General features: G+C 38.4%; 1 protein-coding gene and 1 long non-coding RNA gene across 2 annotated transcripts in view; both read right to left on the reverse strand.

The window, feature by feature from the left end:
• The window catches only part of zanl (zonadhesin, like), a 34,956-nt gene extending 25,950 nt beyond the window's left edge, over positions 1-9,006 (reverse strand). The window contains 22 exon segments of the mRNA XM_053630119.1: positions 73-211; positions 302-498; positions 681-822; positions 927-1,065; positions 1,177-1,305; positions 1,895-2,043; positions 2,157-2,401; positions 2,561-2,702; positions 2,790-2,983; positions 3,066-3,128; positions 3,131-3,175; positions 3,406-3,538; positions 3,691-3,893; positions 4,141-4,310; positions 4,864-4,971; positions 5,130-5,238; positions 5,649-5,801; positions 5,917-6,001; positions 6,372-6,637; positions 7,142-7,288; positions 7,917-7,942; positions 8,652-9,006. Of these exon segments, the coding sequence (XP_053486094.1) occupies positions 73-211; positions 302-498; positions 681-822; positions 927-1,065; positions 1,177-1,305; positions 1,895-2,043; positions 2,157-2,401; positions 2,561-2,702; positions 2,790-2,983; positions 3,066-3,128; positions 3,131-3,175; positions 3,406-3,538; positions 3,691-3,893; positions 4,141-4,310; positions 4,864-4,971; positions 5,130-5,238; positions 5,649-5,801; positions 5,917-6,001; positions 6,372-6,637; positions 7,142-7,288; positions 7,917-7,942; positions 8,652-8,725 (3,058 nt within the window). The 5' untranslated portion in view covers positions 8,726-9,006.
• On the reverse strand, positions 3,407-4,228 carry LOC128610055 (uncharacterized). Its single transcript, XR_008386310.1, has 3 exons — positions 4,141-4,228; positions 3,691-3,893; positions 3,407-3,538 (listed from the first exon to the last, which is right to left on the reverse strand). It is a non-coding gene; the product is annotated as an uncharacterized LOC128610055 (long non-coding RNA).
• Positions 9,007-22,113: the final 13,107 nt, after the last annotated feature.

A 22,113-nucleotide genomic window follows, 5' to 3' on the forward strand; every position in this document is an offset into this window, starting at 1 on the left:
CTCTTTTACTAAAGAGCATCACTGTCCTGAAAAAATACATTATAGAAAATTATACCGTAAAGAAGTACTAACCAACTGGGTAGCATCCTATTTCTCCTCCCTGCACACCACACTGCTGCATGGGAGGACATTCAGCAGCACTGCACGTGACGAATGGAGGATCACATCTGCACAGCAGCTCGCAGTCCTTGGTGTAGAACTTGTCCCCAGGCTAGCATACAGGGACAGAAGGAAGAACATTTTAGAGAACTGTACAATGAACTCACTGACTGACTTGGCAAAGAAATACTGACTCACTCACCTGGTAATACTGTCCATTATGTGTGCAGCCACATGTGTCTGCCTTCACACACTTGTCCCCACTGAGTAAATATCCAGGGTCACACACACACCCCTCAGTACAGGGTCCAGTGCAGTGACTGGGTGAAAGAGGGTTACAGGAGGGCTGGCAAGGAGTCATGCAGGAGCTGTAGTGGCTGTTGGGTGGGCATGCAAGAGCTAAAGAAAAACACAAAATGTTACTGTAGTATATCAACTTGTTTAAAAATTATGAAATGATACATGCTGCATGCATACACTTCTATTTCCCTAACATTTGTACGTAGTATTAGTAAACAGGTAAATAAACGTGTTTATTCAAGTGGAAATGAGTGTGAATTTAAGATTTCTTTGAGACTCACGGCAGAAGGTACTGTTTCTCCAGGGTCCGATGAGGACGCCGCGGTCCTGACACTCGTTTACGTAGGCTTCAATCGCTTCACACAATGCAGAGTGAGGGCCACCCAATGCACACAGGTCAAACACACAGTTTTGGAAGAAACTCTACACAAAAAAACACACAATTGAAACAAAGGGCACAGTATTACTTTTATAAGAATAAATTAGTCTTCTGCTCAGCTGTAAACAGTCTGGCCTAATTTACTCACATTAGGATTGACTTTTGGGTGACAGACAGCAAACGGGCCTTTGCTGTCCAATATGATTCCACAGTAAGCAGGACTCTCATAAAGGTCTTTTTCTGTGTCTGTGCATTCGGGGCTTGGGGGAACTGGGGGTTTATTGCAGCTGAAATGGAAATGGAAATGGACTTGTTACTCCTCTGTCACTGTACAGACAACGGAGAGAATAAGGAATACTCAATCCCTGTATATATACACTACAAAACCAACGACTCACTCAGGGTCTGTGTTCCAGCTGTTGCCAAACTCAGTTGGACTGTTGACCAGTTCGCCGGTGGGGGTACGGAAGTCATCCTTAATGTTGCCATTATAGTCTCCACACAGGCCACAAAGCTTGTCCTGATAGCTGCACACACACACACACACACACACACACACACACACACACACAAACACAAGCAAATCATATTTAATTACAACAATTACAGCTATAGTGTAGCCTTAATAGAGTGGAACAATTAAGGTTTGTTCAAGCCAAAATTTAGCCATAGGCTATATTCACCTTATTATGATAAACATGATAAGTGTGCCCTATTGTGCTTCTCATATTGTAAAGTTCATGCCACTCCTACGAGTGTGTGATGCTAAAGCTAATCTATAAAATTATTCTGAAAATTTTTTTTCTTTACTCATTAATACATACAAAATGGCAGATTAGTTAGTGCTTAAGATAAAACAATAAGCTGGAAAATCTTAAAAGGTTGATGACTGGTCTGATACACATGATGTGGGTATTATTGTATTATTGGATTGTCTGCAAATAGGTTAATATTTTTTTCTTTTCTTTTTTTTTTTTCTTTTTTTTTTTTTTTAAAGTTGAACTGAAAATGCAGTTTTGGTCACAAATGGATTTCTGTCAGAGAAATATTTGGGCCTGCCAGCTGTACACTATACTAACAGGACATTCATCATTATCAGTGTAACACAACACTCACTCTTTGATAACTTTGATGTCCATATGGTGGTTTCCATCATAACGAACTGTCACACCAAAGTTCATGGACACTGTGTAGAGTGTCCCCCGTTTGAAGATGTCCACACCAGGAGCGGGGCTCATTGGTATGTTCACTTTGGTTCCATTCACCTGAGAACAGATGGAGAAGAGTATTCAAAAAATTACTTTCTTACAACATTACTGCGGAAACCAGATTTACAGTTCCTTTATGTTCTGCAGTGATTCACTCTCTGTTTCCTGACCTGCACAACTCCTCCTTTCAGGATGGACACCTTCACTCCCTGAACATGGACATGGACAGCACTCACATAACTGACTGTGGGAATGTTGTAGCGATTCTCATTGTCAGCATAGACAGCGAAGTGAGGCACGTCTGTGCTGTTGCATGGCTCTGACATTAAGTAAGTGCAGTTGCCCATGAAGTCATAGTACCGCTTATCAAAGGTGGTGTAGTGTGGATCAGATGTGGCGATACAAGTCGAGGTGTCTACATGGAAAAGATAAACAAGTGTTAAAAATCTAAATAACCTAGAATATAAAACATTAAATAGACTTTATGAAGTAGCTTTTTTATTTTCCAACATTAAACATCTGACAAAGGTGATATAATTCAATAACATCATTGTAAGTAAGTTTTACACGGCACCTTTAGGATAGCAGCCATGGATCCCTCCCACTTGCCGACATTCTTCTGTGGGGTCACAGGTGTTGTCCACACAGTTCAAGGTATAATTGCCTGCACAGCGACACAGCTTGGAGCAGCCATTGCCAAAGACAATCTCTCCCGGCTGAAACAAAATGACACGTACAGAATGAATAGTGCTGCTTCAGGGCTGAATGTAGATTTGCCATAAACAACTGTGAATTGTATTTACCTCGTAGTAGTTATTATCTTCATCCAGACATCCACACTTTTCAATGGGAACACAGCTTTTTCCCCGGAACACAAAACCTGGCTTGCAGAAGCAGCCACTGATACAGGAGCCAGTGCAGTTGGTGGAGGGTTCTTTACAGCTGGGAATGCAAGCTGGACCACACTCTATGTACTCAGCATCAGGAGGACACTTCACTATTAGTGGACAGGAGAAGTGGTTAGAACATGTTTGTATTGCTCTGTATACTGTAGAGAGGAAAATACAATCATTTTTTACCTGGTGTTGTTGTTGGTGATGTAGGAGAAGTTGGTTTTGGAGTTGTGGGCTGAGGTGTGGTGTCTGTGGGGTTGACGACTCGGGTGTTGGGGGTTTTGTTGTTGGTTCATCTACAGGTACAAATTGTTAGAAGGGAGAAATCAGAGAGGTTAATGTATATTTGCATTGTAGCTGGTTTAAAATTAGTTAAGTAGATGTTGATCGTCTGTCTTGTCATGTTAATTGTTATGTGAGCCTGCTGCCATGTTTGAAAATTAAAAAGTTTGTCTAAATACATAATTAGTTTATTAGTTTAAACATTGTATGTGCTGTAGTTATTTCTTGTACCATTGGGTTTTACAGATGTACTCTCCCTCCAGCAGCTGGCAGCTCTCTGTAGGTAAACAACTGGTGTTGTAGCACAGAATGGTTCTTCTTCCACTTACACACACACACTGATGTTCACAGCCTTCCAGGTACCAACTCTCATTCACCTAGACAATGTACAAAGACCTTGTTAGTCAATTTGAAATATGTGATTATATGACGCAATTTTATGCAGTTAGGCATTTCAGCTCAGTACATTAATACAATATGTCTACAAGTGTGTGTGTGGTGTGTGTGTGTGTGTGTGTATAAAACTAACAGGGTGGTAGGAGCCAGCAGGGTCCACACAGCCACAGTCTTTGAGAGGAACACACTTGTTGTGGCTCAGGACAAAGCCAGGGTCACACCTGCAGCCTTCAACACACTTCTGTCCACAGCCAGGTGGGCCGCTCACACCAACACAAGTCTCTGGGCATGAACTCACACACATAGAGTAGTGGCTGTTAGGCGGACAAACCAGAGCTGTGGAGAAAAAAGAGAAAAAAATCTAACTACTGCAAGAGGAAGAAAAACCTTGAAGTCTATAACATATTTTGCTTTACTTGTCTTTCATATACTTATATTCTTAGTTCACAAAAATCAAAGTGGAAATAAGTCAAAATATTGTATATCCAGACAAAAGCCTTCATTTCTGCAAACTGGGCAAAATGTCACTGAATGTGGGTGTGTGTATTTGTGTTTCTGAACAGTGCTGTCCGGTGAGACTCACGGCAGAAGTCTGGCTCCCTCCACTGGTGCACTGGAGCTCCTGCACTGAGACAGGCATCAGTATAAGCCTGGAGCTGGTCACACAGAGTCTGCAGCAGTCCATCATAGCGGCACATATCAAACACACAGCTCTGGAAGTATGGCAGAGGGTCCACTAGCTCTATACAATCCCTAGGGGGATAAAGAGGATAACAGAGAGAGAGAGAGAGAGAGAGAGAGAGAGAGAGAGAGAGGGAGAGAGCATGAACAAGAAAGGAATATAATAAGATTGAAAGCAACATAAAATAAATTTTAACTACAGCATAACAATTTAGTTCAGATTTTGAACTTATATGCATGTGCCCATGTTTTCATCTCTGTATCTGATCCCTGCCCAGCTTTAAATTCATTGGGTTAGTTATTTCTGCTTATGTTCATGTCACCCATTTCTCTCATTATCATATTATATTTAAACATATCTGATGTGGTTTATTGTTGTGTGTTCTTGTTTGCTCTATAGCTCTCATGTCTTGATTATTTATTTGGTTTTTATCCAAGATACTTTGAAATTGTTTTCTGTTTAATGTACACACTTGTACCCTGGTGCTGGTACATTAATTTGACTGAAGTTCAGATGCTTGGGATACCAGCAGATCAATAGATAATGCCTCGTTGTATGTCTTCGGCCATTTTAATTGCCTGATTGATAATTCTATTGAAATCACTAGGTGTGATATTCACTCACCTGAATGGTCCGGCAGTGTTGGTGATTTTTCCACATTTCTCTGGTTTAGACACCTCAACCTCAAGACTTGAGTCACACGGTGGGTCAGGTGTGAGATCAGGCTTGCACCTAGAAACGCATCATGGATTCCTTTTACATCCTAGTGCTCAGGTTGTCCGGTGATAATCAGATATACAGTCTGTTTTTCATTTAAAACATGTATGTGCTACTCTAAAAATGATCAGACAAAGGAATCAAACACAGAAAGTGAAACAAAATGGACTAACGTTTCATCTTCATCTTTGTCAGTTTGCCAGCTGTTGCCGAACTGATCTGAGCTTCCAGCCAAGGAACCGTCTGGCTTCGTAAACTCGTTGTTGGGGTTTCCGTTGTAGTCTCCACACAATCCACACATGTGATCATAGTAAGTACTGAGAAGAGAGAGAGAGAGAGAGAGAGAGAGAGAATAATAGAATGAAAACATAAGTACATTAACTAAGATATCCAATGTACTATTTGATTTGATTTGGTCCTGCAGCTTCAAATACTAAGCTGTGTTTACTTAAAAAATTTGATCCAATTAGCTTTGCCTTCAAAATGTTAGCAAACTTGTTAACAAAAATACAAATACTATTTTAAGTTAGGACTGCTTTTTTTTAACAGTGCATTAAAAAGCAGATGTGTTAATTTGTTACAGTAAACAATAACAAATTTGAACAATAAATAATTAAAACAGAACACAGAAAACAGAATCAAGAAGACAGTGAAAGTCTGTAATGAAAGTCAGAGAATTATTTTTTTCTTACAGCCTGGTTTGGAGAAATCATCATCAGGACCTGTACCAGGTGTGTCAGTGGGCCCATTCCAAAAACTCCAACCAAACAATGCTGGATTTGAAACGTCGGTTGTCCATCCACAGAGGTTATCCGTTTCATCAAAGTCACACTGAGATATACAACCTGTTTAAACACGTGAACATATCGACACATGTCTCAAAATTTTGTATTTCTTTATTTGTTTGTTTGTTTGCTTGTTTGTTTGTCAGTTCAATGAAGAATAAATAGATGAATGTACCAGGACAAGCGCCTTCTGTGATTTTAATGTTGTCCAGAGCTGTATCACATGATGAAGAGGAACCACGCATTGCTTCAAATACAATCTGAAAGATAAGCTTATCTTATAAGCAATTGCACAGATAATGAAAACATTTTAATTAATTTTTTCTTGCACACAAGTATTTATTACGCCACTACCACAAAAATCTTATGTAGTATAAAAGCCCTAACAATCATAGACAATATAGAACTAGTATAAGCATGTCCAAACTAACTTAAGAATGATACACTGAAATAGCAAACCTTATTAAGCTACAATTTGCAAAACAACAAATTCATATTATATGGTTTGGTGAGTTTCACTAACAGAACATGATTCAAACTGAACTTTTTGCACTTTTTACAACAGGATTTTCATTATTCAGGGCAAAAAGCATGTTGGTTTCCCATCACGTAGCATTATTATGTGCTCACTTCAACAGACTGCTCAGCTGGTTTGGACACAGTAACAGCTGCTCCGAGCCATGATGGACTCTGCATCCCAGCTTTTTGCCATAGCACTTCCTCTGCACCAGGTCGCTTGGCCAGCACGGTCAAAGTGTTGCTGTCATCTGCACCATACATGTAGTACTGAAACTGCACACAAATCTGAGCTGGTGTGGAGCTCAACACAGGACTGAGCAGGCGTGCTTTCTGTCCGTTACTGACATTATCTGCTTCATGGTATATGTAATAGCCATCTGGGGATGGAAACAGAGGTTAATTTAGCACATCTAATATGTACAGTGCCCTCCACTAATATTGGCGCACTTGGTAAATATGAGCAAAGAAGGCTGTGAAAAATTGTCGTTATTATTTAACCTTTTGATCTTTTGTTAAGGAAATTCACAAAAATACTCTTTGCAAAATGCAAACACAACACAGGTTTATCTATCAGGCATTATAGGAGAAGACTCAGAGCTGTTATCTTGGCAAAGGGAGGTAGCACAAAGTATTGACTATAAAGGGTGCCAATAATTCTTGCACACCTATATTTAACGAAGTTTTTTTTTTTTTTTAAATCAACCTATGTTTTGTTTGCAATTGTTTGATATCCATGAGAGCAGAGACTTTTTGTGATTTTTTTTTTTTTAGAAAAGATCAAAATGTTAAACAATAAAGACAAATTTTCACTGCCTTCTTTGCTCATATTTACCAAATATCATTTTAAAAAACTGTTTTTATGCCTTGAACCCTGGACTTACTGCCATCAGGATAGTCCCCACTGGGTCCAGTGCCAGATGTGGGTGTGGGACCCTTATGACGAATCCAATCACTGTTATCTGCACCATCTTGCCGAAAATTACAGAAGGGTAATTCGTTGTTATTGAAGTCACAGGCGGTTATCACAACTGTAATGGACAAAAAAGAGAGAGAATTTAGATCATAATGCTGTTTGAGCCATCCCATTAAAAAAATAATGAATTATAAATCAGAGAAAGATATACTTTAAATCCGAATTATAAATCAGAGAAAGACAGAAAAATTGCAGGAAAAGTAAGACTCAATTTGCCAGCATGGACAAGTGACTATACGCAATGTTGCCTTAAGTTGGTTTAGTAACAAAATGGCAGATAACTAATGGTATAGAATATTGTTAAAATAAGCTTGGAATAACACTGGAAAAATGCCATAATGATGTGTTAATGTGTTTTAAAGGACACCAATTAAAGATATATTTTATAGAGTGTACTATACTCCACCCTTTTATGCTGTCTGATTGTGTTTTGTGCTATTATACAGGACTTCTGTGCGTGTAGGTTGTCAGGTGATAAACATTACATGGATGCATAAGAACTTTGGAACCATGCTTTAAGAAAGAATAAAGCTAATCTCACTCAAATGATGGGTTTTTATGAGAGCAGATAAGGAAGTTAGACCATAATGTAAACAAGCCAAGAGAATAGTGGAAAGTGTGTATTATTTGCTATGTTAACTGCTTTTTTTGCCATAGTGACAAAATTAATTAAATAAACGTACCAGCATCACGTTCAATATAATCATTCCTATAAAAAGATAAAATATCAGATTAATATAATGAAACAATGGAAAATTATTAATAAATTGCTACATTTCATTCTTAATTAATGAAACATTTACTAATATAAAATATATTTAAATACTGTTATTTATTATCAGGTACTAATCAAATAACTTATTTAACTATATACTATGTTAAATACTGCATTTAAGATTAAATAAAATATCAAATGTAATTAATTTTCATTGCATTATGTTCATTACAAAACAGCATTCTTCAATAATTGCATTAAAATGACATTGTAAGTTTGGCATATTCTATATAGTAACTATGTACTATAGTAGTGTGTTAATAACGTAATTTTTTAAAAAATAACTTTTATGCATGAATACATTTTATACACTGAGACATTTGATACATTGTAAGAGAGAAAGAAAATATCTATCCCATTATATCAGTAAACAGAAGATGAAGTCTTAGATTATGTTAGCTCTTCAACAGGTGATTTAAATATTAAGCCTTCAAAGATAAATGATAATTATTTTTTGTAGTTCTTTTAAATTCATATATTAGGCATTGACTACATTACATATTGTTGTAGTATGTAAGCTGTAACATCATAAGAAATAACATTAATATCAAACAAAACAATTAAGATGAATAAAAACAATAAAAAAGCAAAGCCCCCCCCGAAATAAAAATCTCTAATTGATCAATTCACCAATTCTTCTCACCTATTCTCAATATTTCCGAAAGTATAGATGTCACTTATCCAGGTTAAAAATAATATTAGTTTTATAGGACCCATAGCTAACTGATGCAGTTAGCATTACAGAGACAGTTGCAATGGAGCAAAGAGGCTTTATAAAGCTTAGCCTGTATTTCAGAAAGGGAGGGGGGAAGAAACAGTCTGATACTATCATGTAATGTTCTTTCATATTCTTACATACCTTCTTGCACAATAAATTGAGTAAATCAGTAACTGTTAGTGTTAGTGTCACAGTGTGTCATGTTGGAACCTGTATCGGGTTAATGCTACAGTAGGGTGTGTTTAACAACACAGCAGAATTACCCAGTGTGGGCTACATACAGTTTAAGAGATTTTGAATTTTTTGAGAAATTGTTTTATAGCTACATTTTCTAAAGTGACACTCTGATCCCGAGCCATTCAAAATCTCAAAAACATTAACATTGCTTCCAAGTTTAACATAGCACGAATGATACTCAAATCCCACACAAATGTGTGAAGGTAAGAGTCTGACTGCTACAAACACGTTTCTTACAATTAATATACATGTACATCATCATAATAATATAGTCTTATGCTTTGTTTGTAATAAATTCTTTATTACAAATCCATCCATCTATTTTCCATACCGCTTATCCTACACAGGGTCGTGGGGAGCCTGGCGCCTATCCCAGGGAACTTGGGGCAGAAGGCGGGGGACACCCTGGATGGGATGCCAACCCATCACAGGGCACAATCACACATAAACACTCACCCACCCAGTCATACACTATGGACAATTTGGAAATGTCAATCAGCCTGCAAAACATGCCTTTAAATTGGGGGAGGAAACTGGAGTACCCAGAGGATATTTTACAGTCCGTACAGGATTTCAGAGCTTTTTTTTTTGTTACTGTTGCGGCCAAAAATGCTTGATTTTGCAACAGTGTTTTTCAAAATGTTGTGCTTTTTTGCCGAAAACTACTTGAATTTGGTTTTGCATGGGCTTTCATAGTGATTTTTGTTGGTAAACAAGACCTTTTAGCTGTACTCATGTTCGATGCACGTGAATCTAAGAGGCCTTTGTCTGTGTCTTGGACCAAATCTGTGGAAAACCTGTGTTAATTTTGAGTTTGCTTGACTTTGCATTAATTTCTGCAATAGAAAATCGTAAAATCCTGGAGGGTCTGCTTTTAATAGAGATAAATTATATTATCAGCAACAGCTTGAGTAAAAAGTAGAATCATAAAAATATTTTGGAATTTCTTAGTATTTGGTATGTCCCCCTTTGTGTTAATGACAGTGTACTCAAGCTGGTATAGACTCCACAAATTTGTCCAAAACCTGACCATCTGTGTTAGATAAAATCCTTTGGAGGGTCTTTCAAGGCTCAAGAAAAATCTGACTGTTTGTACGAAGGAATTAATGTGGTTCATGTCACAAATGTGCTTAAATTTTAAATATGACCAACAAATAGTGCAGAACATTTCTTTTAGAACATTTAAGAACATTTCCTTTCTTTGTTTTTAACTTTTTTTCTGTTTATTTCCTGTTTTAAATGAAAAAATATCAAGCATTTCAGTGTGGTTTTAGACTTATGGCGTTCACTGTACATAGATAATTTTCATCCACACTTTTGTAAGATTTGTTTTTTTGGCTCAAACTAAATACAACTCTGAGCCTAGGAAATGCTTTTCTTATAAATTTCATAGCTTCTACAGGAAATATGTGAACCATCAGTGAAACCCAGCCCAGATTTGTAATTGTGTCATATGCTCATAATCCAGCAAAATCATTGCTATCAGAGGTGTTCCACCCTCTGATAACATGTTTATGAGTGCTATAAAAAACAGTACCTTCTTGAGAGACTACCAATTATGGTTGGTTACCATGATAACACAATGCAAGCTGAAGTATCACAAAAGTATCACACTGTAGTGAGTATAAAAATTATCACACTGTAACCTGTAACCTGTCGAGGTCTGTTATTACACAAAGTCAGTTTTGTACTACACATTTTGCCGGTCACTCTTGTAATTTAAACCTTCCAAATTTCAAAATATGGACATGATGAAAGTTAAGCGATTTTGCAATATTGTTCTTGCCTTTGTTTCCCTACACTTTTAACACTTCCTTCAATTACACATTCAAGTTGTACATCACTATTTGTAATTAACTTGGCAGAGATTTGAGGAAAATCCTTTTTTTCCCCCACAGAGAACAGCTGGAGCAAGTCCTAAAATGAGTCACATAATCAACTTGTCCAAAGGGCATCCGTGGACCTTTTTGTGCCAATTAAGCTGTGCAAATCTTCTTTCTGGTTATTACACACACAATAAAGATCCACACCTAAGAGATTAATGGTACTGTCAACACAGATAATTTATATACATTGTCTGTACATTCGGACAGTGTACAATTCTATAGTAACATGTACTTGATGTATTTCTAACACTTGAACACTTCACTCATTTCAATTGCCTTTTAAATAGCACATGGTCAGCAGTACTTGGGACGACATTGACTAGGGGAGCCCTACAGTAATACTATGGGCTAACTGCCCTAACAACCTTTTATCCCCAGCTACCTCCCTCAGGACCGCTTCTTTTTGCCTCTTTGGCACTGATTACCTTTTTAAAATCAGGCCTACTAGCAGGCTGCTATTGAAATAAAATCAGGTTATCAATATTAGTTGTGCCTGTCATGTTTTAGATAGCAAAAAGACCCAATATGAACCTCATGTCTTAACTCTGAAGTTCTGTCTTTTTTTTAAATTATTTTTATTTTTTACAAGATCCCAAAACTTAAAGAGGTCTGTCACTCAGTACATTAGAAAATCCAGGTGCAAAAATACATCTGCATAAGCATTTCTGATGTCCTCTTTGACTTTAACCTCTTTTACTGGTAGCCAAAAAAATTTCATTTTTGTCTGTTTTGGGGGTACCTGTGTTCAGCATTGATTTGTTTTGTGATCTCACACACCACAGTAGTAGTTAATGGCTCATATGAAAGTAGACACGTAAGACTTTAAGAATTAGCAGTTATTTCAAGTATTTCTTCTTTGACCTAGCCTACCTGGGGCAATATATTCAGAATAATAAATAAATAAATAAATATATATTTTTAACTTTTAACACAAATGTTATATCTTCACAGCAAATGTTGATATCAACCCCATTCCTGGTCTCAAAGATGCCCCAAGTACTTGTCCATGAACCCCCAAAATATGAGGAAGTTATCTCTAACCACTAAAATTGTGTGTAAGGTTATCCAAACACAGGTAAAAATCTCTCCAAAATGGCACAAAACCTCTCCAAATGGCACCAAACGTCTCTAAATGACAAAAAACCTCTCTAAATGGCACAAAGCTTATCAAAATGGCACAAAGCCTTTAAATATTGCAGACTTCTAGAAATAGCAAACATTTTTTTAAAGGCACAAAATAACCTCTCCAAATGGCACCAAATGTCTCCAAATGGCACAAAATGAAAACAAATGGCAGTAGCGTGAACTCATTTTACACACACAAATGGGGGGGGGGGGTGATAGAGCCCCTCAGCTCAATCCAGTGTCTTTCTGCAAAAAAAAAAAAAAAAAAAAAAAAAAAAAAAAGAGCCACTCGGAAATAACTCCTCCAGAAGCTGTGACGCATTCAGGTTTTTTCGGGAGCGCACCGCCGCTATAAGACGCCGATAAATCGCACGCTGAGCGAAAACCAGTAGAAAACTAGCGATTAGAAAAAAACTGCCAAACATGCAAAAACCTGCTGTATAAAGTTTTGCAGGAAGACCGTTAGAGCGGAGCTGCCATTTCCTGATAGTTTCTCTGCACGGCCCTGTAGCGCTGTGCTGATTGGCCTGTACCCGCTGACACACAACTCAAGACGCACGCGTAAAAGCTTTGGTTGTGCTAATTACGCGTTTGATTTTCTCAGCCTCTGAGTGGTCAATCATGTCGAGTTTGGGCTTGTTTGAAAGCTAGAACTATCTACAATTGGTCCAAGTGGGTGTCAATCAAGTTAGACTGCCCGATTATAATTTAGGAGGCGGATTGTTCAGCATAGCCAAACAGATTAGTTTTTTTTTATATGGTGTCTCAATTCAGTTTATGGCTAATCACTAATTTCCAGAGGGATGGGATACCAAAACACTCAATGCATTTTGAAGAGGACATTTGTGACTAAATATGGAACTTTGCATTTGTTTTCTTAAATAAAGCTGATGGATTTTATACCGTTGGAAATGTGCATCATTTATAAAACCGCGAGCGAACTGGAATTTCGTCTATGTAGATAATGTAAGGTAGTAAACGTTTATATAAGTCCGATCTTTGGTTTAAATGTTATAATTTTATTGTGGCAATTGTATACAGTGTTTTACTATCAAAAAAGCTTTAGTCGTGCTCTCCGATTTATCTCTGTCTCAATGTTTTCGTGGAGAGGTGTGAATTGTTTGCCCAGCAGGGAGCTCAAACTCCGCCCCTTTCCCATCCCCCTGCTCACCAGGAGTTAAGCACACAGACATAAAACTGCACACACAGAAAGCCACAAGTGTCCTGACTAATCTTGTACCAGAACTGCGGTGATACAATAATTTATTTGTTTATACTAATTGAAAATGTTCAATAGGTCGTTTTCCATTCCGCCGGCGGAATGAACGATAGTGTCGGGGCAAAAGGGGTTAAGCTGAAACTGTGTCTAGGTGGGATGACCCATTTTTTTATTCAACAAATTTTAAGGTTTGTCATTGGTGTTCTATGGGCATTGTTTTTTGTGCTATTATAATAAATTAGAGCATGAGTACAATAGCAACTCTGTTAAACCTTTGATTGCGACATTTTAGACATTCCCAGGAAAGCTGTGCTTCCTGTATTGTCTTCTAAATCATAGCAAGCATTTACCTGTCCATCCTGTAAGCTTTTATGACTTTATATGCAGTCATATAAAGTATAAAAGTAATAATATTAATAATTACTTGAGTAAGAGTAATAAAGTATGTAGGGAAAATCCTGAATCTCAGACTTCATGGAGAACTGTAAGTCACACCTGTGTGTGTGTGTGTGTGTGTGTGTTTGTGTGTGTGTGTGTGTGTAAACTAATTATTAAAACTACATATATTCATTAATATTTAACAGTAACAGAGGAAAGCCACCAAATGTAGCAAAGTAAAAGTACATTTCTGTGACTAAATATGAACTTGAGTAAGACTATAAGTATGGCCAGTTAAGCCTACTCTTTAAAATATTTTTTCCCCAAAACGTTACTCAAGTAAATGTAAGGAAGCAAATGTAGCACAATACTACTCACCTGTCTTTTTGACTAAGGTTAGCTAAAAATTAAAAGACCATGTTTCCTGTAACTGTACCTGTGCAATGTGCTTGATATAGTACAATGTTATTTACTATTTTTTATTCACATAGTCGCCTTTATCTTTTAGACAGTTAGGTTTAAACCATTTTAAATTGGGTAAATAAAGCAACGTAATTTGATAGATGCATCACTTCCCTTCCTGGTCTCTCAATGAGCTGCTTGCACAAACACTTCTGCATTTTATTTGTTGCTGCTTTTCCGGTTCATTCAGTACATTCCGTAATTGAGTTGTTGTTTTGTTTTTTTAATTAATATAATTTATTTATTTTTTAAGTCTGTTTCTGCAAGAGCTCACAAACCTGAATGTCACTGAAGTTCATAGCATGTGCAAGAGTACATACAAAGCCCCTTTTATCAAACTGGAGAAAAGCTTCAAGCTGGGTGCTTCATCATAAATACACAACTCTGGAGGTAAGATAACGTCTATGAACAGAAACAAACACCCAAGCTAATGTTAGCCCACATAGTTCACTGCAAAATAGCTTGTGCTGTTGCTAAGGAGGTGTCTTCATTTGAAACTGGATACCATTCATGATATATTTTTAATCAGAGTAACCCATACACTATAAAGGTAATATTGCAAACATCATGTTAGCCATGTTATCAGGATGTTTGAAGTATGTTTAGTAATTTAATAATAATAATAATAATAATAATAATGTTTGCTTGTTAGGAGTTTGCTATTATCCAGTGCCTTCCTCTCCCTCACACTGGGTGTAGCTGTTCCATTAAAAGAGCCATGGCACTGTGCTTTTTGCCTTTCTTCTTTGACCCTCTGTGGTTTTGCCTTCAGCTAGCTGATTGTGGTGTGAAATTGTTAGGATTAGTGAAGAGAGGGTTGTGATGTTAGGAAAAGAGAAAGAAAAAGACATCGCCCTCACCCCGCTACACACTTCCCGCACCAAGGCCTTGGGATAGTTTGCCGAATGACACACAGACACACAAAGTTCAAATGGCAAGATCTCTCATTTATTCAAAGAAAGCTAGAGTATATATCATGCTTGAAACACAGCAGAGACAATGGGTTAACTATTGATTGGCTAGGCGGAAGGGCATATTTGCATAAAACAGGAAGCATATCAATGTAAGACAGGAACAACTCCATATATGGTTTTCATGAAGTCATATAATAAGAGCAAATGTTATTCAGGGAGACAAAGGAATGTGCAGATGGTGAGGAGCTTCATCCATTTGTACCGGGTTGGGAAGAGTTAAGAGAGGTAAAAGAGTTAACAATGGAACAGAGAGGGAAGAGTGTTCACAGTAAACTTATCAGAAATGTCTGCTACAGACCTTCATATGGGTGGAAATCAGGGCAGGACTGGGACATAATTTATTTTTTATCAATTTATTACACACAGTATGGTCATCTAATAAAAACATAAACAAGAAACCTAGAGGTAGTGAAGCAGTCCTAATTTATATCAGCTTACATGGGTATGCCAAGCATTTAACAAACACCAGAAGGTCAAAGCTGCCAGTAACTTTCTACTTTTCCGTCACAAAAGTACATTAAATGCAAAAGAGAGGTAAACAAAATACACCTTTTTTTGGTGCCATTTTTCATTGTACCTGTCACTTTACCAATTATATCCAATGCTATAAACAGAACTGTCTCCACATTGATGGAAAATTGAAAAACTGATTAATCTCACTGTAATTTTTGAGCATAGAATCTAAATTTCTTTTACTTAAAATTAAAGTATCACATTAGGGCAATGTTTGTTTATTTATTTATTTATTTTAGACTTAAACTTCCTGAGATTTTACCACACTATATTTCATACAAATATATTAAAGCATATTTAATATTTTCTCTTAATTTACCCCTACCTGTCATCTCAGGTGGACCCTGAAGTGTGACCACTGCACAGAGCTAGTGCCAGGCTGACTCTCTCCACCGTATTGTGAAAAATAGGAGAAAATTTTTTTTTTTCAACCTCAGGTATGGGCAGACATAATTTTCTAAAGTACCTAAATATCCGTTAGCACAATACTAACTACATCATAACAATATCTATTTAGAAAAATCCTAATATTGAACATGATATTACCTTTTATAACTTATAGCTTGGAAAAGTGTTTGTTGTTGTTGTTTGTCCTAACTGTATTTGTAATTTCAACATTTAAAATAACAACATGGATGGCTCCCTAAATGTACTGTACATAAATTTGGATATTTGTCTGCTAAATTACATAGTATTATGACTATACAGTAAATAATGCTGTCCTTTAGCATACTTTGAGTGACGATAGTAATAGTGCAAACGTTTGCTGGTAGTGAAACTGTGGTTAATACTTGATTATCTAAGTTAGCGAACACAAAGCTACAGTATTTACAGATGAGACTGAGCTGCATTTGAAGCCCTGAACTAGTCAGTAATTTTGTTACATTTTTGCTGCTTCTTTTTAGAAGGCTTTCTTTTCCCCTCTTTGCTCCACTTGGCCGCTTCCTCTCCATCCTCGCTCTGTGCAGCGATGACTCTGTTCCAAACCGCTACAAGTCAAAACTAACATTTTCATGATTTATTATCGATTTATTATCAAATGCTGATGTCGGAAAGGATCACTTGAGTACATAGGACATGCAATAATATAAAATAATTAATAAATAATATTAAATAAATCTAAAAAGAACAGCAGGGCAGCGGGCAAAATCAGTTGTTAGGCCACTGGGAATTCTCCCGATGCTCCTAATGGCCTGTCTGGGCCTGGTGGAAATATTTAAATGGTATTGACCTGGGTTTTGCTAACCATCATCTTCTGAGTCACTCTGAGCTGGGGAGCAGTGGAAGTTTAAAGCTGTTCAATTTTGAATACGCTGTGCAGAAAATTACAAAGCAGTGCTGAATATATTACTTTAGTTGTCTTTGAAATAGATTATGGTGTATATGGTAACTTTGTTCTCTTACGAAAGAAAAGAAAACAGTCTTGAGGAATGTAAACAGTGAACAGGGAACTTCACAGCACACCATTCTCTGATGGTTATATAACAACTGACAAGGAATGTCTGCCAAAGGTTACTTTTGTTTCATGGTCTCATGGGTATTATTTTTCCTCTACAAACTAAGTACCAAATAGGTATAATTTCTGTAACTACAAACCAAGGTTCTGTTTGCCAACTGCGCAAAAGATTGCTTTTAGGTTTTCTTACCTTGCCTCCCTGTATTATTAGCCTACAGAAAATGAAATGTTGGTGAACAAGCTCGTCTCGACAACCATTCAAACTGGTTTAGTGGTCTGTGACACGTTATATTTTACATTTGGTGATAGTGGTTTAACAGCAATTTAGAATTTGTTTATTCCCGTCAACTGTTGTTTAATTTTTAGTTAATTGTTCATTTCTTTATTGCAATCAATAGCATAGGTAGTTGTTCTACCTAGATAGTTCCATATAGATAATTAGCAGTAGTTAATCATTAATTAATCAACCCACAGTTTAAAGTATAGAGTAGTGCAAGTTAGTGTTCTTTGCCATTGAAAACCAGTGCCCTTGGTTGTTGTTTTTACATGAACTATTAGTCAGGTAAAGTTATCTAGTGCCTAAGATTCTGATGAATGTAGGCTGAAGACATTTATCTCCACATGCACTTTCGCCTGTGGATACATTCAGGGTTTAAATATTTACTAAAATTCATTCAATTTCACATTTATTATAGTCAATAAGTTAGACTTCCTCATTTCACAACATGCTTTATTTACACAGTAACTACTGATGTTTGTGTATAGCACCAAATTACTGTGGTTTGCGTGGGGTAATGAAACGCTCCGAAGTGCAGAGATCATGTTTAATTTGACAAAATAAGATTGGGATATTTTGCAGGTGAAATTAGGAGTATCATAAACCCTGGTTTCACAAGTTAATTAGTTTGTTTACTTGCTTAACAATGTACGTAACAATGTACTTCTTACAGTATTATAGTAGTTTATATAGAAAAAGTGCAGATATTCTGCCATCTAGTGGTATAAACCATTAATGTTTACCACATCAAGTTTACTTCTTAAAACGCGTTTTATATACCTGCCAGGAACACCCAAACACCCAGATTAAACTGAAGTGCCAGATAACCGCTGTGCTGATTTCAAGAAGTCTAATCCACAAGATCCAGTGGCCTGCCATTGGTAACATGTTGCATTTACAGCATTTAGCAGTTTTGAATGTTTAAATATAAAATAAATTGATACATAAGCACAAGAATGCCCTTGAGGTATTTCATTAATATTAATAAAACTTGTGACTGTGCTGCAGTGATTACAGGTTTGGATCCTGCTGTCCACCGTACTGCAGGTAGAAGAAGAATTACCCCTTCCAACTTACTGAGGGTCCGGGAACTGCATTCCAGAGTGTTTGTGCTAACTTTAACCAGCTCTTAATAGTCGCTTTTCCAAATAAAGTACCTGTTTAATGTGTTTTTATGATCTTTTATCATAAACCTTTATTTTATGTGTCCTTTTTTTTGTTTTTGTCTGTTATTGTGAAGGCTTGCTGTAGCGATGGGCTGCTTGACATGCAGTCTGAAGCAGTGTTCTGGAGCCTCGTTTTAAAATGACAGTGTCATGTGACCACTGACAATGAACCTTTGTTACATCACCCAGGTCTCAAATACATCCATCCATCCATCTATCCATCCTCAACCACTTATCCGTTATCGGGTTGCGGGGGCAGCAGCTCCAGGAGGGGACCCCAAACTTCCCTTTCCCGAGCCACATTAACCAGCTCAGACTGGGGGATCCCGAGGCGTTCCCAGGCCAGTGTGGAGATATAATCTCTCCACCTGGTCCTGGGTCTTCCCCGAGGTCTCCTTCCAGCTGGACATGCCTGGAACACCTCCCTAGGGAGGCGCCCAGGGGGCATCCTTACCAGGTGCCCGAACCACCTCAACTGGCTCCTTTCAACGCAAAGGAGCAGCGGCTCTACTCTGAGTTCCTCTCAGATAACCGAGCTTCTCACCCTATCTCTAAGGGAGAGGCCAGCCACCCTCCTGAGAAAACCCATTTTGGCCACTTGTACCCACAATCTAGTTCTTTCGGTCACTACCCAGCCTTCATGACCATAGGTGAGGGTAGGAACGAAGATTGACCAGTAGATCAAGAGCTTTGCCTTCCGGCTCAGCTCTCTTTTTGTCACAACGGTGCGGTAAAGTGATTGCAATACTGCTCCCGCTGCTTTGATTCTCCGGCCAATCTCTCACTTGCATGTCCCCTCACTCGTGAACAAGACCCCGAGGTACTTGCACTCCTTCACTTGGGTTAAGTACTCATTCCCCACCCGGAGAAGGCACTCCATCGGTTTCCTGCTGAGAACAGTGGGCTCAGATTTAGAGGTGCTAATCCTCATCCCAGCCGCTTCACACTCAGCTGCAAACCGATCCAGTGAGTGCTGGAGGTCACGAATTGATGATGCCATCAGGACCACATCATCTGCAAAAAGCAGCAATGAGATCATCAGGCTGCCAAATTGCAACCCCTCCCCACCATGATTACGCCTCGATATCCTGTCCATGAATATCACAAACAGGATTGGTGACAAAGCGCAGCCCTGGCAGAGACCAACCCCCACCTGGAACGAGTCCGACTTTTTGCCGAGCATCCGGACACAGCTCTCGCTTTCGGAGTACAGCGATTGGATAGCCCTAAGAAGGGAACCCCTCACCCCATACTCCCTCAGCACCTCCCACAGTAAACCCTTGGGGACCCACTCATATGTCTTCTCCAAATCCACAAAACACATGTAGATCGGATGGGCATACTCCCAGGCCCCCTCCAAGATCCTTGCGAGAGTAAAGAGCTGGTCCGTTGTTCTACGACCAGGACGGAATCCGCATTGTTCCTCTTCAATCCGAGGTTCGACTATTGGCCGAACCCTCAGTTCCAGCACCCTGGAGTAGACTTTACCAGGGAGGCTGAGAAGTGTGATACCCTTATAGTTGGCGCACACTCTCTGCTCCCCCTTTTTGAACAGGGGAACCACCACCCCGGTCTGCCACTCCTTGGGCACTGTCCCCGACTTCCACGCAATGTTAAAGAGGCGTCTCAAATACACTATATGGCCAAATGTTTGTGGACACCTGACCATCACACCCATATGTGGATCTTCCCCAAACTGTTGCCACAAATTTGAAAACACAGAATTGTCTTTGAATGCTGTAACATTACAATTTCCTTTCACTGGAACTAAGAAGCCCAAATCTGTTCCAGCATGACAATGCCCCTATGCATAAAGTGAGCTCCATGAAGGTTGGAATAGAAGAACTCATGTTTCCTGCACAGAGCCCTGACCACAACCCAACTGAGCACCTTTGTGATGAACTGAAACACTGACTGCACCCTGGGCCTCTGTGCCTGACATCATTGCCTGACCTCACTAATGTTCTGAATGACCAAATTGCCACAGTCATGCTCCTAAATCTAGAGGAAAGCCTTCCCAGAAGAGTGGAGATTTTTAACAGCAAAGGAATCTGGAATGGGATGTTCAACAAGCACATGTGTATGACAGTCTATTGTCCACACAGTGTATAAGGTGCACCAGTTCCTCTATGTTGGTGTACAATTCCCCTTCAATGCAAGACCATTTTGTCTTCAATTAAGACAAATGGTATAATAATGCATCTCTTTATACTGTTTTTCTAGCAATAAAGATGCACAATAAAACATGCACTAGTTATTTGGCCAAAGATGAATAAATGGTGTGTTGACATTGAGACCCGTGTGTGTTTATGTATTTATTTGTATTTATTCCTATTGACTTAGTCACAAAAACACATTTCAAAACTAGTTTTCAAAACATTCCCAACACCAATACACCACCTCCACCAGCCTGGACTGTTGACACAAGGCAGGTTGGGTCCATGGATTCGTGCTGTTGGCACCAAATTCTGATGCTACCATCTGTGTGCCTCAGCAGAAATCGAGATTCATCAGACCAGGCTATGTTTTTCCAGTCTTCAACTGCCAGTTTTGGTGAGCCTGTGCTCACTGCAGTCTCAGCTGTCTGTTCTTGGCTGACAGATGTGGAACCAGATGTGGTCTTCTGTTGTTGTAGCTCATCTGCCTTAAGGTTTGACATGTTGTGCATACTGAGATGCATTTCTGCTCACCACAATTGTACAGAGTGTTTATCTGAGTTACTGTAGCCTTTCTGTCAGCTCAACAGCCATTCTCCATTGACCTCTCTCATCAACAAGGCATTTCAGCCTGCAGACCCTCCGCTCACAGGATATATATTTTTTTCCCCACACCATTCTGTGTTAACTCTAGAGCAGGGGTTCCCAAACTTTTCCAGGGCAAAAAATATATTTTTTTTCCCCACACCATTCTGTGTTAACTCTAGAGCAGGGGTTCCCAAACTTTTCCAGGGCAAGGCCCCCCAAATGGCATTAACATTTTACCGAGGCCCCCCTTTTGCAAGATGTATTTAAAACACATTAAAAATACAGACTTCTGAATATATCCCCCTTTTTAAAAAAAAAAAAAAAAATTATAATTACATCTTACATCTTTACATTACATTACATTAGGAACTGATTGTGTGTGTGTGGTTGTCTGAGAGTGAGAAAGAGAAAATCATGTATTTATTTATTTTTCACACCAAATTGTTGAGGCCCCCTGGGCGTCCCCTGGCGTTCCCCACTTTGAAAACTGCTCTAGAGACCCTTTAAGATAAGTGGTATAGAAAATGGATGGCCTATACTAAAAAGGCCATAAATCACCTATACTAGGCCTACACTAAACAAATGTGGTGTCTGTTAAAAAAAAAAGATTGATTGTTCTTATTGCCACTTGGAAATAAAAAATGCAAAGAAAAAAAAATAAATTAAAATAATCCATTGCTTTTTTCTTAGCAAGGATGTTAAAGGGGTAACGAGGTAAACGCATTTGAACGGTACCACAATCATCAGATTTTCACACAAATCCTTGTGCTTCTAACTTTGTGGCAACAGTTTGGAGAAGGCCCACAGATGGGTGTGATGGTCAGGTGGTCAGGCGTCCACATTGTTTTGGCCATATAGTGTACTTGTAGTAGGAAAAAAATGTGCGTTACTGTTCAACTCTATTGTAGCGGATTTGCTCCATTGCACGATACGCGGAAGAGATACAGGAA

This window comes from Ictalurus furcatus, chromosome 7 (genome assembly GCF_023375685.1).
Source record: "Ictalurus furcatus strain D&B chromosome 7, Billie_1.0, whole genome shotgun sequence".
NCBI lineage: Eukaryota > Metazoa > Chordata > Actinopteri > Siluriformes > Ictaluridae > Ictalurus > Ictalurus furcatus.